The sequence below is a fragment of the Micrasema longulum genome, unplaced genomic scaffold, assembly GCF_059751315.1.
Source record: "Micrasema longulum isolate JH-2025_06_02 unplaced genomic scaffold, ASM5975131v1 h1tg001249l, whole genome shotgun sequence".
Classification (NCBI taxonomy): domain Eukaryota; kingdom Metazoa; phylum Arthropoda; class Insecta; order Trichoptera; family Brachycentridae; genus Micrasema; species Micrasema longulum.
The window spans coordinates 152,579-167,312 of NW_028278436.1; the positions used below are offsets into that span (position 1 = coordinate 152,579).

At 34.6% G+C, this 14,734-nt stretch overlaps 1 protein-coding gene across 2 annotated transcripts; it reads left to right on the forward strand.

Annotated features, from left to right (window-relative positions):
- Nucleotides 1–1,291: 1,291 nt before the first annotated feature.
- Nucleotides 1,292–12,188, forward strand: LOC148276273 (torsin-like protein). Of its 2 annotated transcripts, XM_088234493.1 has the most exons (7): nt 1,292–1,388; nt 1,948–2,126; nt 5,939–6,207; nt 6,651–6,802; nt 8,102–8,238; nt 8,962–9,109; nt 11,079–12,188. In XM_088234493.1, the coding sequence occupies exons 2-7, from the start codon at nt 1,955–1,957 to the stop codon at nt 11,197–11,199; spliced, it is 999 nt and encodes a 332-aa protein (XP_088090619.1). In that variant the 5' UTR covers nt 1,292–1,388; nt 1,948–1,954; the 3' UTR covers nt 11,200–12,188. The 2 variants fall into 2 exon arrangements, with proteins under 2 accessions (XP_088090619.1, XP_088090621.1); XM_088234495.1 differs by lacking the exon at nt 1,292–1,388 and having other exon boundaries at nt 1,871–2,126; nt 6,651–6,903.
- The last annotated feature ends 2,546 nt before the right edge of the window (nt 12,189–14,734 follow it).

The window sequence follows — 14,734 nt, forward strand, 5'->3', positions numbered from 1 at the left end:
TTAAAATGGAATATGAAAAATAATGTTTTTAATGGGGTAAGTTTGGGTAATTGGAGAGTGGCGATGAGAGAAAAATTAAGATGAGATTTGATTATCTCGGAGGATGTAAAAATCAAGTTCCGCGTTCGCGCGTATGAATAGACGGAAGCTGTCCGTCTCTCCGCTAACTGAGAGAAAGCGGGAACATCCACCGAACGGAAACTTGAGATGAATTAGAAAATCACGTCTTCCTGGTGCCTTATCGAAAATGTGGAATAGAAAGTTACTTCACCACGCGTTTCCCATTTTTATTTCCCGTCATGATAATATCCGAATCAAAACTAAATGAATTTAAAGCCCAAAAGAAAATAAAGAAAACTCAAATCTATTCTGAAAACGAGCAAATTGGAAAATAATTTAAAAAGCTTGAATGTTTTATGTACCTTTGTTTATTAAACTAGAATATGGGAATAATCTTAGAACTAGTTACAAACATGAGAAAAAGAAAAATACTTACAGATCTAGGTCCTTAACTAATGCAGTTCTTAATTGTCATTCTTCACTTATATCTTAATTCTAACACAATGGAGGTTTCACTTATGTGGAGAGATGATGGATGGTAGTCCGGATGCTGTGTTCAGTCGAACACATGCTGGGCGATGTCCTGGGGGGAGATCTGTCATGGATAAAGCCTTGAGCGGCTCTCGGGATTCGGTCCCGTAGTGATGGTGAGGGCGACTGGAAGATTGGCCGGCCGTGGTTTGGGCACACGCACTGGTGGTGCAGGAAACCGGCGTTCCTTTGGAGGACGATGGATGTCCTGGGTGCGGACGGACCTTCACGGCTGGAAGGCGGCCTCCGATGACCCTCGTGGAGTAGTCGGATTCCACGAGGTTTGCTACGTAGCACTTGCTACCCTGTTTACTCACTGCACTTAAACTCCCTAACTTCGACTTCCACGCTGCATTGTCTCCGAGACCAAGGGTACGATCGCGTAGACCCGACTCACTTCCTCGACTGTCGACCGACTCTTGATCGACTGTCCTCGGCTGTTTTCCGACTCGTCTGTTCCAACCGTTTGGGGTGGTTTTATAACTCTAAAATTAGGAGCTCTCTCCTTCTCTCTCTCACTCATCACTTTTATCAGTGGTCTCTTTCCAAAACTAACTTATGACTACTTCTTAACATTAAAATCATGATGTTTTGCATATTATTTCTTAAAAAACTAAATTTTAATTAACTAAGACTATATTCTACCTGCAAAATAAAACTATTTATACCTAATCAGGCTTACAAAACAGAATACTTGAATTTCTACAGAACGGGTATTTTCATACATCATTGAATATATTTTATGGAAAAACATTTAACCGATGTATCTTTGTGCAAAAAACAAAATGCATTCATAGGTGACTTAGTGTGATCTCATTAATATTTATGCCTTTAACCCTGGAAAAGTTTATATGGTTACACAAAATACAGTATTGTTGAGATAGAAATATCAACATAACCTCAAAGTAATAAAAGAAAACCCGGAGTCGATATATTTTGGTAATTTACATAGTGAAGTCCTTTTGGTTTTCAATTGTCCATTTATCAAGTCATTTCGACTTTTTAAAGCAACGGCCTTAGGCGAAACGGCGCTTTAATTTTGAACATCTGTCAAATTTATTTTTCTCTGCTCCCTTCTTCTTCACCCCCCGAATCAACCGAAATCTACCGATTTATTTTTCTGAATCTACCTCTTTTCGCTTGATCCAGTCTGGCAACCCTGGCAACAATTGACACTGCTTTAGACATTTTGAATTTTGAGTTTTGAGGTTATTTCGTTTAAGTTTACGCTCGGTTCACGTTTTTCAAAGTTTCGGTTACCTTCACATCCAATTTCGTTCTGTTTTAGTGATCTTTAAAAAAAATAATTGAATTGCCCTAGTTTACAAGTTTTGCCTTTACTTCTTTTTATTTTAGATTCAAAATGAACATAGGCAAATTATGTTTGCTTATCATAATTTCTACACAGTTTATGTCGGCTTTCTCGGAGTTAATTACTCTTGGAATCGGAGCTATAGCCATTGGTGCCGCATACCATTCTTATTGTAAATTAACCGAATGTTGTACTGATGACTACATACCATACGATATTGGAGGTGAGTGTTTATCTTTCTGTCACTGAAGACAAATAGGTACCAAGTGGATGTAATACAAACTCTGTCGGCTTATATAAGTATAATTCTCTTCACAACGCGGCTCCATAATGTCTAAAAAAATCTACGCATTCCAGATAAAATAGCTGAATGGTGTCTAACGCTTAGATCAGCTTAGTTGCATAATATGATAATAAACAGCCATATAATAAAAATGTCCGCAAACAATCCTATTATTTGGTGAACAGCGAGCCATTCCATTTAAGGAATTCTACAGAGTGCGCTCCCAGCAGAAGTGTTGTGAAACTGTGACATTAAAGTGATGTTTTGGAAATAAAAAATTAAACCCGTTTGTTCTATTAGGACAGAGGTCGTCAAACTGCGGCTAGCGAGCCACACGCGGCTCTTTAGCCACTTGACCGCGGTTCGCACAGCGCAAGTTTCACCTTCGTTAGATTTATTTCGTCCACCGGTTCTAAAGAAGAACGTTAAGGATTATAACCGCTGAAAGTTCCAATACATGGCAAGAATATTGCAAATGCTGTCATATATGCATGGAAAAACATCACATTAAACTCGGTAAAACTGTTTCAATGATGCAGATGGGGCAAAATGTTTTTAAAAGAAATATTGTGATGTCAAAAATTAATTACAAGATACTTCTTTACCATTGCATCATTCAACAAGAACCGCTTTGTGCGCAGACATTTCCAGAAGAAATGTTTTAATGATCAATATTGTCATCACTGTACTTAATTATTAAGGTACGTTGCCATTATTTATTTACATACATATGTAGTTTATTACTCATTATTTGAGACAAGTCCCAACTCCATGGGACTAAAAGTCCTTTGAGACGGGACGAGCAATTAGTTGACACAGACACATGAGTATATCACCACAAATATACGATCAGAAACACAAAAAATAATTTTAAAAAACATATATGGCACATCATCAAAAAGAAATAGTTAAAAACATTAAGGAATTTGGCTCTCGAAGAAAATCTTAATTGTTGAACTGCTGATCTTTGGCTCTTTTGACTAATGAGTTTGCCGACACTGTCTTAGGAGAATATGCGAGGCAGAGAATTTTGAATAGGTATTTGAACATTGTTTTTCTGTCACTCTCGATACTGTGGGAAAAAGACAACTGCTCGTCAGACCGAAGATGCATAACTAAAATCGATAAAATCATTGTTTCGTAATACCGTTTTCTGCTCCCCAAAACTGAACCTATTTTTTTAAGAGAGTATCAGAATGAAATTGTCTGTGTGTCCTTTTGCGTTTATCAAAAATAGTTGTCGGATTTATATACCCTACGGGTCCTTATGGCATATTCTTTTTGTCCCATCTTTCTCATGATAACCAAATTTGACTGTAAATATATATATATGTTTGTATGTATATGTATATGTGTATGTGAAGGTATAGATATGGATAAAGATATGGATATGGATATAGATATAGGATATATACATATATAGATATGGAAATAGATATAGATATGTAAAGAAATAATGTTCTTTAAAATATAGACTTTATGCCCACACAATTTATGTACACACTTCTGTTTTGAATTTTGGTATTCCGGTTTTGTATTTATTTTTATCTTATAGTTAAGATATCTTGAACTTATCATTTGCTTATTTTTCATTTTTCTAAATATTTTAAAAATATATATAAATATTTTTTTTTTCGCTCCTTATAGTTAAGTAAGTAATAATTATTATTATACAATTATGTAGTATGATCATATGTTTTCGTGTGAAGGATTTTCACCGACAAGCCATATAAATTGGCTTAGTGAGTCCTAAAATAAAAAAAAAGTTTTTTTTAAAATATGTAATATTAATACGTAAATAATAAGAAAAAAAATAGAGGGAAAAGTAGCATTCCACAATAAAGTCCTGGTGCTGATCCTGATGTATGGGAGTGAAGTTTGAAATTGGAAAAACAAGTATAAAGGCAGGCTGAATGCTGCCAAAATGCGATCTCTCAGGCGGATGTGTGGTAAAACTATGTACGATAGGATAATGTCGAGATCCATACACTATGCAAGGCTGATATAAGCATTATTAACAAAATCAAGAAAGGAGTTTTGTGTTGGCTTGGCTGTGTAAAGTGAATGAACTGCAAAAGAATGTGTAAAAAAATTTATGATGGAAAATTGATGGTTACAGACACCGAGAAAGACATGGCATTACCAAATCCAACGAATACTTAAATACGGACATGTTAATATTTGGAATAATCGGCGCACATGCATGAGAATATGTACGAATGTAGAGGAAGCAAGATATGTATGCAAAGATTTGTTTCTTGGGATTGAAATTATTTTTATTAAAAACAAACATCCATGTAGGTAGATCATCAGTCTTCAGAAAGTGTCCGGATTTTATAGCAAAGTTTTGTTTTTGAAATTTAAAAAAAATATATATTGTTTATTAGTTAAGGTAAAACCTTTTTCCTAGGTTCATATTTCTTTGTAATTCAGTTATAAGGCAGTCAGTGTTGTTATTCAAGTATGTACCTACATTAAAATTTTGAAAAAAATACTTGAAATTATAATATAATAACAAATTATCTACATGCACAATGAATCAAATTTCATATGCATTTACGTATGAAATAGTTGCAGTAAGTAATATGTCTTAAAAATTTACCAAATAAACCACCATTGCCTCAGAAAAGCACCCTTAAAATTTTCAAAAAATTTCAGTGTTGTTACATGCCACATACATTCTACTTCCGTTTTTATGCTGTAGAAGAAAACACGCTTTTCACTATAGTAAATTTATGCAATATTTAGCCATTGAAACGATAATTATTATTTAAGTAGGGAAAACTGTTTTTAAAACTGAAAAATCATTAACACTCGCTAAATCATATATATAGGTCCCGATGATAAAAAATATTATAAAATAAACAAACACAGACTGGCGCATTTCACTATAAAACTGAGATGTGCTGGTAAATTGAGAAATAGTATATAATGTACTTTCTTCTATCCGCAAATAATAGGTTTATAACACAAAAAAAAGAAATAAATATAAATAATAAAATAGAAGCATGACATATAACAAAATTTCTTCATGGGGTCGATTATTTGGGATAGTCGCTGAATGTGCATCCTGAGTGGTTTATGCTATGTATATGTGCCGCATGTAATGTAAATGTTTTATATGTGCGTTCATGTGTGTGTGCGTGGGTGGCTCAGAGTGTGCATTCGGTATTTTTATTTATTTTAATTTATTACCAACTATAACCTCCATGGAAAACGCAAATGTTAACAATTATTATTTTCTCACTCGAATTTCTTATTTATTATTTTTTTTGTTACATTTAATGTTTATATCTTTTGCATAATTTATGAAAACTTAATTGGTCTTTTTATGTTAAAAAATTGTTGTTTTTAATACTTATTATGTATGACTGTATGTTTTCTGAATAAAATAAAAAACAACTAAGTTTAACACAAAATAAAACGCAGTACTAAAGGGGACTTCCTTTCTTTGGGATGTGTAATAAGTGCAACCGTCCATTATCCACGCGGGTTAAACGTCAAACATAGGTCTCATTTGAACCGTTGTCATGTCAATGATTTTAGTGTTTTATTAAAATGTCTCCTAGTGCATGAAACCCAAAATCCTTCAGAATGCTTGACCTCGACGAGTAAAATGTGCTATTTTTATATGGCCGGCCCTCTGAGCAAGGAAACGGAGAGTGTTATGGCACCTAACCGATTAATGATAAATAAATAAGTAACTAAATACAAATATATATGAAATAATAATGATATTTTTCTGTTTTTAGGTCTTGAATGGAATTTGAAGCAAAATGTCTTCGGGCAGCCACTTGCTATGAATATAATTTCCATGCTTAAAGGTCACAAATCCAAGTTTGAAAGTAATCATAAAAAAGCACTAAGTATATCACTCTATGGTTGGCCTGGAACTGGTAAAAATTATGTTGCTTCTTTTATAGCAAAGGCTCTTTTTAAAAAAGGAATGGAGAGTAAATATGTGAAAATGTACATTGGGCGTTCTGACTTTCCTAATAAGTTGGATGTTCTAAAATATCAGGTGATTCCTACAAATATATACTAAATTTAAGATTATTTATTACCTTCCATACTGAAAAAGTTGAGTGCACAATAAACTTATACCAGCAGTATCATCTCTATGAGGAGAGTTCAGCGTGTGTAAGATTAGATGGGGGATTAACGTGATAGGCGTGAAACAGGGATGCGTCATGTCATTGGAGCAGAAATGGATAATTTTGCAGTTTGCAGTAACGCTGACTTTGTTGTCAGAATCGGTACTACTATAGTCTCCTTCAGTTTCCATATTTTTAGTTAAACGTTGTAAACAATTCACCAGTCTTGAAGATGCCTACTTAGGCGAAAGCGCTCGTTGGTCAAAATAATAAAAAGTAAAACTTAACCAAGAAGTTTCATTGATAAGTTTATGTATAAATAAATAATTAAATAAGTGCTTTCACTAATGTTTTTTTGTTTTTATTTCAGTCAATGTTAGTAGAAGATATAACACGACTAGTGAAAAGCTGCGATAAATCGCTCATTATATTTGATGAAGTGAATGATATTCCTGCTGGCACATTAAATGTCTTAAAACCATTTATGGATTATCATGATAAAATTAATGGCGTAGATTTTGGGTAAATATTCTAACACTTTTCCCGTGTCCGGGTTGAATGAAGCATACAGTTCTGTTTGTGATATAAAACCAGGGGGTCGATTACAAATGTTATCTTTATCGGTACGTATCGAGTCGGTTTAATTAACTTTTCTACTAACTCTACCTTCTTCCTTTGCCGTTCCTACCGGAGATTGGTGATCATCATCCTGAACTCGTATCCACCCCGGGCCAGTCTGAGCGCTACTGCATCCGGAACACTATAACCCGCCTGCCCTCTATTTTTCCTTTCACAAAATGGAGAAGGGCATACTTCACATTGCGAAATATGTGACCGAAGTATGAGGCTTTCGTTCTTTTGACGGTGGTCAGTAACTCCCTCTCTTTACTATCTACCTGAGTATTACAAATCTTGCTCTACTGGCATGCTGATACAAGTTTTCAGGAAGATATAGCTATTGATGAATAAAAATTTAATGGCAATATTAATTTTATATTTGAAGCACTAACTTTGTGGTTATTCATTATAATAAAATAAATAAAACAGCACCGACCGGTTTCAAAGGAAACAAGCTTCTTTGTCAAGGTTTACGTAACTATAATCCTTAAAATAAAGCTTTATTAGAATGACATTTTTTAGCAAAAGTGACGACATAACTTTGTAGTAACGTCTAAGAAGTTGTTTATATTGACACGAAAAATCATTTGTATCTGGCGTGATAATTTTTTTTTATACAATGCTTGACACATAAATTAACATAAATATATAAAATCAGCTTTAAAACTAAAATAAACCTTATTATTAACGACGTTCTTACAAGGTTACATCATTTTGCAAAAACGTTAGAGATGGGACAAATTAATCAATGTAAATTGATCGAATAAAAAAATAATTCATTAAATGTTGTTCATAAAAAAAGTATAAATGTGTTATTTTTTGGTGAATAATTGTCTTAAGCACACTATAATAGGCTTGTTTTTGCATTTTTATATCAATTTTCGGAAACAGAGTTTCATGTTTGCATGAAAAAACTGATAAAATCAATTTGATCGGTACATGATCAGTGATCATTATTTCAGTGGTCACTATTGACATTAGTCTGGCAGCTGTCATTTTAAACATTTACAAATAATAAAAAACCACTGAACTTCCTCATTGTTATTGGTCTTAATTTTAACTGCGTATTTTAAATGCGCCCGGTAGTATTATGAAAAATACACAAAATTTGAATTTAAAAAAAAAACTGGAAATAACCTATGGATTGGTAAGAAGAAGCTGCTGGGTCTTTACTATGAATAATATTAAATGTATTTTTTATAGGAATGTTGTGTTTTTATTTCTCTCCAATATAAATGGAAATGAAATTGCAGACCAATTTTTAAAGCTAAATAAAGATCGAAACTCAATAAAAATGGCGGACTTTGAACCTATCTTAAGGCAAGGATCATATGACAAAGGTATAAATTAGTTTTTAACTAATGTGTTTTACTATTTTATCATTATCTCCTATACTACTCTCCGTTGCAAATTCTGTTGGGCGATCGTAAGATGTAGAAGTCATATCTTTCATATATTCCGGACTGCAGAGGGGCTGGGGAGTCGTTGGAACCCCCGCTTTGGCCAGGTATTTGGTGACGAGGAAGGCGCTGTGGGCCAGTGCGTTGTCGTGATGCAACTTCCAGTCATCTGCGATGTCCGGCTGGATGGGTTGAATCCTGTGTTTCAGTCTTTTTAGCGCTTTGATGTAAAATTTAGCGTTTACAGTTGTACCAGGGCCGCAATTATGAACGGCTTTTTTCATCGGTATATACTGAGACGGTATAAACTAATATCAATATTTATACACAAAAGTGTGTATATTTGCTTTGATATCAAAAAACGCAATGGCAAAGTTTCTTGAAAACATGCAAAAAAAATAGTGAAAAATATTTGAATAAAAACGAACTACTTCGAATGACGTCACTAGATCATACGAATCAACCAATGATAAGAGTTGTGGAAGATTTCCGGTTTACAGTAAATGAACAGACCGATCGGCAGAACTGACTGAGAAGAGCCGGAAGAGAACTTGAGACGCTATGTCAATTTTTGGCTTAGTTTAACAGTCTATTAACAAATATTGCATCATTTATAATTCTTTGAGAACGTTTCACAGAAAATAATCCTCGCATCTTTTACAGGTGGGTTTACGAAATCGGATTTAATATATGCGCAGTTAATAGATCACTACATTCCATTTATTCCTTTGGAGCAAGTTCACGTGGAACAATGTATAATTCAAGAATTTAGCCACGTCAACAACCATAATCCTTCACAAAATATGATCGAGTAAGTAAATAAATGTAGTAGTAAATAAATGTATTCAAAAGTGAATTTTTCCACACTTTCTCTTTTCAAAATAGATGGTACAGAAATTCCATTCATGACTTCAGTCAAAAACTTATTATCATTCATAAGCATTTCGGGTGGCACGATCAGGTTAACGAAGTTTGTCGTAAACTTTATAGCAGTTTGCACTCACTTAAAAGATTACAGAATTTCTTGCCAATTAATGTTAAGCAAACATTAGTCCAGAGCTTATTTCTTCCATTCCTTGACTATGCGGATGTATGTTACACAGATGCTAACTCTGAATTACTTGATAAGTTAGAACGATTGCAGAATATTTGTATTCGTTATATCTTTGATCTTCGCAAATTTGACCACATAACCGAGTATCGCACGCAACTACACTGGCATAGAAGAAACATTCACATTCTATCACTTCTTCACAATATTTTAAATAATCCCACTTCGCCTGTTTATCTGAGAGAGCTCATCCAACCTCTTTCACAACACGGACTATCTCTTCGTTCTAGTAACGAGAGAACCCTTTTAATACCCTGTCATCGCTCTAATTTTCTTGCCTCCTCTTTCACAGTAGTAGCCGCTCGATTGTGCCACTAATGTTAGAGACGCCCCTTCTTTATTTACATTTAAGTCAAGATTAAAATGTCACAATCTAAATATTTCAATTGTTCCTTTATCCTTCTTCTTTCCTTCCCATCCCCTCTCCTCTCTTCACAGTATAGTGTTAATTTTTCTTAATATATTTTTATTTTGTTAATCTTTGTTTTTATTTTTTGTATAAAATTGTAAGATCCAATATGTCCATGTATTTATAATTTTCTCAAACTGAACGGTTTGGGTAGGTAGGAAGAAATTGCCTTAATGCAATATGCCCGTATATGTATATAAAGTGTCAAATAAATAAATAAATTTCAGTTCATTAACATAAACGTCCGTGCGACTTGCAATGACTTCTTATTCTGAAAAATGGGGTCAGTTCTATGTACTGTAGGCGAGCTGGAATACGAATGTTGCTATTATACCATTATTGACTACAAATTAAACAATTATGACCTGTCATTGGCTGGTTTAAGTGGCCACTTCAACATTCACCATTCACCATTTTTCACTCTTCCATCTGTTGATTTTTTCTTTCAACTGAATTCCAGTTTCTGTCTGCAAATATTTGGACAAATTCAAAATTTCGCAATGAAACAGACCAGTCCAGGGAGAAGTTTGAAAATGAGAGAATTGTTTTCAGGCGTTGCCTAGCATGTGAAATAATTTGATCAGATGAATCTCTTTGCAACAATAAACGTTTCAGCTCTTTCACTTCACAAACATCAACAGATAGAAGAATTGAAGAAATATGGATGTTCAAACATGGTCAAAATAGTTCATGTTGCACAGTGTGTAAAGTGAACGTAGTTATGCAGAAAGCAGCCAGCCATAGAAATGTGAAACTGAGATAATAGCACCTTTATGAAAACGAGCGAATAATCAAATCTACACAACAGTTGGAATGTTTTCGACTGACAAATAATGAACAATACAAACAAGAATCTTACTATGTATTTGACCAGTTTTAATGATTTTTAAAGTACTCGAAGATTTTTCTAGTGCTGTGGGTGATTTTTGCAAATAGAGAAATGCTGTTTTTGTGATCGACACATTTTCAGAAGGTGGTTATTACAGTTTTTTGTATGAAAACGGACTGGCTGTTTTTAGCAGAACATAGAATTGACCCTACTGTACCCGAAAACACCAAAATCTCAATTGTTTGAAATTGTGGACTGGCTGCTTTCTGCATAACTACGTTCAAGTGGCCACCAATGACAGGTCATAAGCCCTGTATTCTTCCATATTCTCTTCTCTGAAATGTTCGCCACCCGTGCTGTAATTTGTTAATATCAACATTTGGACAAATTAAAAATACAGTATTATTAATAAATTTGTTTTTACTTTCCAGCGAAGTGATGTCAATTATATCTTTCGGACCGAAGAATAATCCTATTTTCGCTAACGCGGGCTGTAAAAGGATCCGGAATCAGGTTTCCTTTGTTCAACATATGTACCAACAAAAAATTTAAATGGAAGTGACAGACGCTCTACTATAGCTGAAATTTTGTTATATATATATATATACCGCTTTTTTATGAATTTCAAGCTGCCACCATCGGATATCGGATGTTGATTCTGACATTTACAGCAAAAACCGCCTTGTACGACACAAAATCTATGGATTTATAATGATGTTCAAATGTCTGGAAATCTCTAGTTTTGATGACAGAGATATAAGAATAATTTAAATAGGTTATGTATATATTATCAGAAAGTCTGTTTATTTATCTATGTGAAAAACCCAATTTTGTCAAAACATTAAAATTTAAGATGACCACAGCCTCATTAGTGCCAATGGTACGATTGGTTGTCAATTGGGACATTTTGGCATTATTGAGTTAGGGACTCGGTTAAGGACATGTTAAATGAGGAGGTTCAGTTGTTTATAATTTTTTTAATAGACTATTAAACTAAGCCAAATGTTTTTAATTTTTTTTTTATCATAATATCTTTTTTTTTTATTGATTTCTGTTTATGGTATTTATCCTAAACTAAAGCCCTAAACCTGGGTTCACACGAGGATAATCCCAGCTCCGTGAACAGCCTCGATTGCGTAGGATAGGACATTGAAACAATACAAAGTTCACGCGTGGAACGTGGTATGATTTCTTTTATACCAGTGGAATTTTAAAAAAACAAGTGAAACCTGGTATTTCCATAGCGGCTGTAATCACCTCCGTTTCGTTTTCTCCGCACTGTTTGTCCCTGTATTGTCCTGTCTGTGCGCGTTTATACAAGGACAATGCAGCCATTTGCGCTGGGGGGGTAATCCATTGTTCTGCAGAAATAGCCTGCTATCTCTGAACAGTGTCTCTGCCCGTTGTCCTGTCCTCCAAATTTCTGTTTATATGAGGACAATATGTACGTCCGATGCGGAGACAGGAAAATTTTGTCTCGTCCTCGTGTAAACCCTACTTGATAATTTTACATAACATCTGGAATTGATTCAATACAAAAATAGTTACCCTCATTTTTAGTTTCAAAAAACTCACGCAAAATTCAGTTTTTACCATGGATGTTTATTGTACAGCTAAACATCTTATTTTCTGAGAAAAAGTTTTTTTTTTACACACTGTCTTGTAAAACTGTGGGTGTTTTATAAATCTAAAATTGAAATTTATTACAACGGACATGGAGAATATTTTCTAGGTATTTACAAGGCTTATTACATTTCATATGTTATTATTGCTTTTATAATAAATGGTTCGTATACAAAATCATGGTCTAACGGTCAGTGCATTTGTCTACCATGCGACACATTTTGGGTTAGATTTCCGAAATGGTCAGTGGCGAACTGACACAAATAAGATGGTTATATTTTGACTGGTTTTTTGCCAGCTGTTTGAAAACTTTGCCATCAATTTGCATATTTTTAATTTTCATGTGATCTCTTTTAGACATCCTGACACTTGAGGCTTTGTTGACTTGATGTCGGACTTCATTGTACAAATCATTATGGCTATATATATCAATTTCTATATATCTGAAGCTTGCGACTTGTTCTATTGATTAACAACAACCCGTAAGTGTAGGCAGAGAGGATAGAATGACACATCACTCTATCTTTACATACAGTTAACACTTTCTCTACATTCATACATCCATTGATTCATTGTCAATAATCAGTTTACACCTTTTAGGTTGTCTCGCTATAACCAAACTTTTTACTTCAGAAACTGAAATAGACATATTGAACCTTTGTGATACAAGATGGAATTTGTATAGCATGCGTTGTAAGTCGTCTTCTGATTCGGCCACTACCCCCGCATCATCTGCATAACATACTAGATTGCTGACCTTGTTGCCCATTTTGTAACCCAGTCCCAAGCCGGCTACTTCTTCTATGATTTCGTCCATTATGAGGTTGAAAAGAAATAAATATACTTACAGTATTATTAAACCTATTGTTGTACAAGTTAACAAAATGTAAAGAATGCTCTGCCGGTATTTTTGGTCCATCTATGTTTTGCCGGCTGTTGAGGCAATGTTGTCAACCTATTTTTTCTGTGGCCTTACAACGCTTCTTTTGTTTGCCCACGGTCTCCACTTTATTGTTCCGGGTGTCCACCCAGATTTCCGATAGCCAAGCTGCATTTAGCGACTGCGAGACGGTACAAATCCTAAGTGCATTTATTCTTATTCTTAGAGGTGGGGGGGTCAGTGCTATGCAAGCTCCTTACCTCACTGCGACCTGTAAAGATCTATTGTGACGGATCCCTGTGAATAGTGCTCGCCTTCCAAGCCCGGGTCTTAAAAGAGCCTGGCTACTGTTAGAAAAGGCATCCTAAGTGTATATAAGGTTACATATAAATTATATCAAGCCTGTTACATGCTGGGATGCGATCCGAAATGTCGGCTTAGTGGATACAACTGGTGTATTTTTTCACATGGTCTCAATTCCTCCTTTTTCTGTGACCGCTCACAATATAGTATTTATATTTATAAGTCATTAAATTCTACAATATAAAATGATCATTTTGTATGATTGAAAGGCAGGAAAAATATGCCCTTTTCAGAAATTTGATTAAAGCTTTGCGGGGCACAGAAAAATGCGAATTGGGCCGCAGTTTGCCTAGGCCTGATCTGATGATAAGTTTTGACTTTAATATTAGATTCGTCGGCAGCAAAATAATTTCTATGTGTACATTTGCAGCATTCCTTTATTTTAAGAGATTATCTAGACTAACTAACCATTACGCTTCTTATAGATGTAAGCAGAGAGGATACGATTCCATATTATTCTATTTTCATATCGTTACTTAAATCTTAACATCTCGTATCTACACACGAGGGTAGGCTGATAAGTAATGCACACATGCCCGTAGAATATGAACGAAAACAGATAAAGATCGGGCAATTCTTAAGCTTGAAAATCATATATTTATTTTTTAACATAGCCACAGTTAAGCCGAACACATTTCTCCCAATATGGAACAAATTTTTTCATTACATTACTGAAAAATTCTTCTGACTTTTCTCGAATCCAGGACTTGATACCTTCCTTCACCTCATCGCCCGATGTGCATTGATTACCCTCGAGATCTCTCGAGTAGAGAAAAAAATTAAAAATCGCAAGGTGCAAGATCGGAAGGCTTGGAATCAGTTCAAACTTCAGATTTTGCAGAATCTCTTCAGTGTCGTGTTGCAAGATTATTCGTGCCAGGCTGCCTCTAACACTCCTTGGATATTCCAATATGGTTTTCGATACGCTTTTGAGTGATTCTTTTCTGTGGTTTGTCATTTGTGACAGTGATCGGACGTCCGCTGCGTGTTTTATCAACAATTATGGCTTTTCCAGGCTCGCATCTATGAAATTTTACCACCCATCAATTTAAAGTAGTTTAAATTTATTGCAACAGAGAGGGAAAACATTATTGAGAAGGGAATATGGAAGTCTAGGCATTTACAGGGCTTATGACCTGTCGTTGGCTGGTTCAAGTGGCCACTTTACACACTGTGTAACATTCACCATTCTGCCCATGTTTAAACATCCACATTTCCTCA

What these genes read in the sequence shown, in the direction of transcription:
- LOC148276273 (XM_088234493.1), top strand. Translation starts at nt 1,955, where the DNA reads ATGAACATAGGCAAATTATGTTTGCTTATCATAATTTCTACACAGTTT. An exon ending in GCAAGGATCATATGACAAAG is followed by an intron (nt 8,239 to 8,961) that starts GTATAAATTAGT and finishes CATCTTTTACAG; the next exon opens with GTGGGTTTACGAAATCGGAT. An exon ending in CCTTCACAAAATATGATCGA is followed by an intron (nt 9,110 to 11,078) that starts GTAAGTAAATAA and finishes TTTACTTTCCAG; the next exon opens with CGAAGTGATGTCAATTATAT.